This window comes from Lottia gigantea (genome assembly GCF_000327385.1).
Source record: "Lottia gigantea unplaced genomic scaffold LOTGIsca_3921, whole genome shotgun sequence".
Taxonomy (NCBI): domain Eukaryota; kingdom Metazoa; phylum Mollusca; class Gastropoda; family Lottiidae; genus Lottia; species Lottia gigantea.
This window is the reverse complement of record NW_008709345.1, coordinates 1-3,025: the sequence shown is the minus strand read 5'-3', so window position 1 is coordinate 3,025 and position 3,025 is coordinate 1. Positions and strand designations below refer to the sequence as shown.

General features: G+C 36.6%; 1 protein-coding gene across 1 annotated transcript; it reads right to left on the bottom strand.

The window, feature by feature from the left end:
* Positions 1–1,796: 1,796 nt before the first annotated feature.
* Positions 1,797–2,698, bottom strand: LOTGIDRAFT_176781 (hypothetical protein; the record flags this gene model as incomplete). Its single annotated transcript, XM_009059527.1, has 2 exons — positions 1,797–2,060; positions 2,523–2,698. Coding segments are annotated over 2 exons (440 nt in total), but the record flags the coding sequence as incomplete, so codon positions are not given.
* Between the last annotated feature and the right edge of the window lie 327 nt (positions 2,699–3,025).

Genomic DNA, 3,025 nt, shown 5'->3' with positions numbered 1-3,025 from the left:
CACCCACGATATTAGACTGGCAAATCTGGCAATACCCACTTCCTCCAACGTGATATTTGGATGGGATATCAGGCCACGTATTCTCGAAATGATCTTAGTGCTAGGATGTCCTACAATCAATGTTAGAAGATAAGAACATAGCGCTAGAGAATACGGGGCCTGAACTGTGTTTAGGGCCAGAGTTATGTCAATTTTTATGGGAGTTGCTCAGACCCATTTTTGGTCAATAGTTTTTGAGAATTTTCACCAAGATAAAAGCCCAATTTGGTATAACTTTTTGTATTTATACACAGCTGAGCTATTAATGTGTCGATTGAAATATTGCCAATAATCTGGGATGTCCCTGTGTCCTACAAAGTACCACAATAAAGTCAAGGGGTAGGATTTTGACTGCTTTGTATAACTCTGTACGTTAAGCCTACCCCTCAACTGTATTTTGGTACCGTTTGGGACACAGGGACAATATAGAATATCGAGCCTGTCCACAATGTGTGAGTGACACCTTGCCTATCTGGGATGACACTTCTAATCAACAATAACAATAGATAAGAAGTGAGAACTTACTGTTTGGTTGGGTGTCCAATGTTTCATGTCCCCTTTAAACTTCTGCATAGATAATGCAGTAAATATATTCACTAGGTACATGTTAAGGAATTATAATACAGCAGACGTTTTCAACTTTTTCCTTTCTATTACCCCTTACAGGATTCCTGATTGATTGCATTGCATTGAAAACATTTTGCCAGCACTGTGACATTAGCCTACCCTTTTCCAGTTTCCATCTCTCAAGGGATCTTTCATATATACAGCCTGTAGCACACAAACCATGAGAAGGCTTATTTTCTCATTCAAAGGACAAGACACTTTTCTCTGTCAGACACTCATACCTGCATCACTGACAGGGGAAAACCAGGTTGAAAAATATCAACCTGGCCACAGTTCTTGAAACAATCTTAGTGCTAGGATATGACAGGGACTTAACTTCTAACATTGTTTCTAGGATATCCTAGTGTCTTATCTTCTAACGTTGATTTTAGGATATCCTAGTGTCTTATCTTCTAAGGTTGATTTTAGGATATCCTAGTGTCTTATCTTCTAACACTGTTTCTAGGATACCCTAGGTTCTTATCTTCTAACATTGATTCTAGGATATCCTAGGTTCTTATCTTCTAACATTGATTCTAGGATACCCTAGGTTCTTATCTTCTAACATTGATTCTAGGATATCCTAGTGTCTTATCTTCTAAGGTTGATTTTAGGATATCCTAGGTTCTTATCTTCTAACATTGATTCTAGGATACCCTAGGTTCTTATCTTCTAACATTGATTCTAGGATATCCTAGTGTCTTATCTTCTAAGGTTGATTTTAGGATATCCTAGTGTCTTATCTTCTAACACTGTTTCTAGGATATCCTAGGTTCTTACCCTCAAACACTGTTTATAGGATATCCTAGGGTCTTATCTTCTAAGGTTGATTTTAGGATATCCTAGTGTCTTATCTTCTAACACTGTTTCTAGGATATCCTAGTGTCTTATCTTCTAACACTGTTTCTAGGATATCCTAGGTTCTTATCTTCTAACATTGATTCTAGGATACCCTAGGTTCTTATCTTCTAAGGTTGATTTTAGGATATCCTAGTGTCTTATCTTCTAACACTGTTTCTAGGATATCCTAGTGTCTTATCTTCTAAGGTTGATTTTAGGATATCCTAGTGTCTTATCTTCTAACACTGTTTCTAGGATATCCTAGGCCTAGAGTCTTAACTTCTTACACTGTTATCCTATGATCTTGGCTTCTAACAATTATCTGAAGATATCCTAGTGCTAAGATCGTTTCCAAAATACGCCGCCAGAATCTCAAGTAAGTTGAAAAGGATACTAAGTATAAAAGCTACTGTGGCTAATATACAACATAATACTCGAATATGTCGAGCTGCTTTAGATGAGCCGTGTATTTCAGGAATATAATAAGATAAGACAGCCTGTATCCAAGAATATAAACCACCAAGACCAAACGCCATGTAGGCTCCGATAATGTGAGCAACTATTACATTGTCCTCCTGAAATATAAGCAGCCAAGAAACGTGATGGTTAGTGAAATTAACAATAAAATTTTAGATGTTTTAATTTTGAACAAGTTGGGTTCAATGAAGACAAGCAATACAATGCAGCAGGAAATAAGGGAAAGTTTTCCAAGGATATTGGCATTAGCTTACATTTCCAAAGGCTGGTTTATACTCCCCTAAGTGAAGCGCAGGTTTTTCTTCGCTCGAGCGTAGCAAGCTAAAAAGCTCAGCTATGAAGCGAAGTTTTAACTGTGCTGTACCTTCGCAAGTTCATTTTCATGCTAGATGAAGGAGTAGGATATTGTCTTACTTCTTCGCTTCGCTCTGGTCTTTGCAATCAATCAGAGACAGACGAATCAAACTGGCTTTGACAGATTTGTCTTGACATCGTAAAGCTAAGGGATGTGTAGCGAATCAAAGCTATAAGTTCAGTCTACTTTAGGTACAAATACCAACCTGAAAATTGCCGACCATACTGGCCCCTATACTGGCCAATATTCCAATCACCAAGGAGATTTTACTGACCAACAGTTTTCTGTTTCTGCTGGTCAAGGTCATAGTGTTACCGATTCTATACGTTGATAGAACATATTCTTTAACTTGTAGGTATCTCATTATCATAAATATAAAAGCTGCAATATTGAAAAAGTACATAAAATATAGATAAATAGAAAGTTATCTATCTTGTTTCACCACAGATGCTGTTTAAAATTTGACATTTGCCTGGCATCTGCCAATATAAAATCCAGAAAACAAGTATACAGACCTAGGGTCTTATTTTCAAAAGCATAACAATGATAAAATCCAGATAGAAAATACAGTAATCTTATTGGATGATAAAACTAAATTTCAAATGAAGTTTTATTGACCAATCAGATGATTTGATGAGATAGGGACCCAGATCTAGAGAGACACAAATACACATAATCTCTATTCATAATACAAATACAATCCATGTG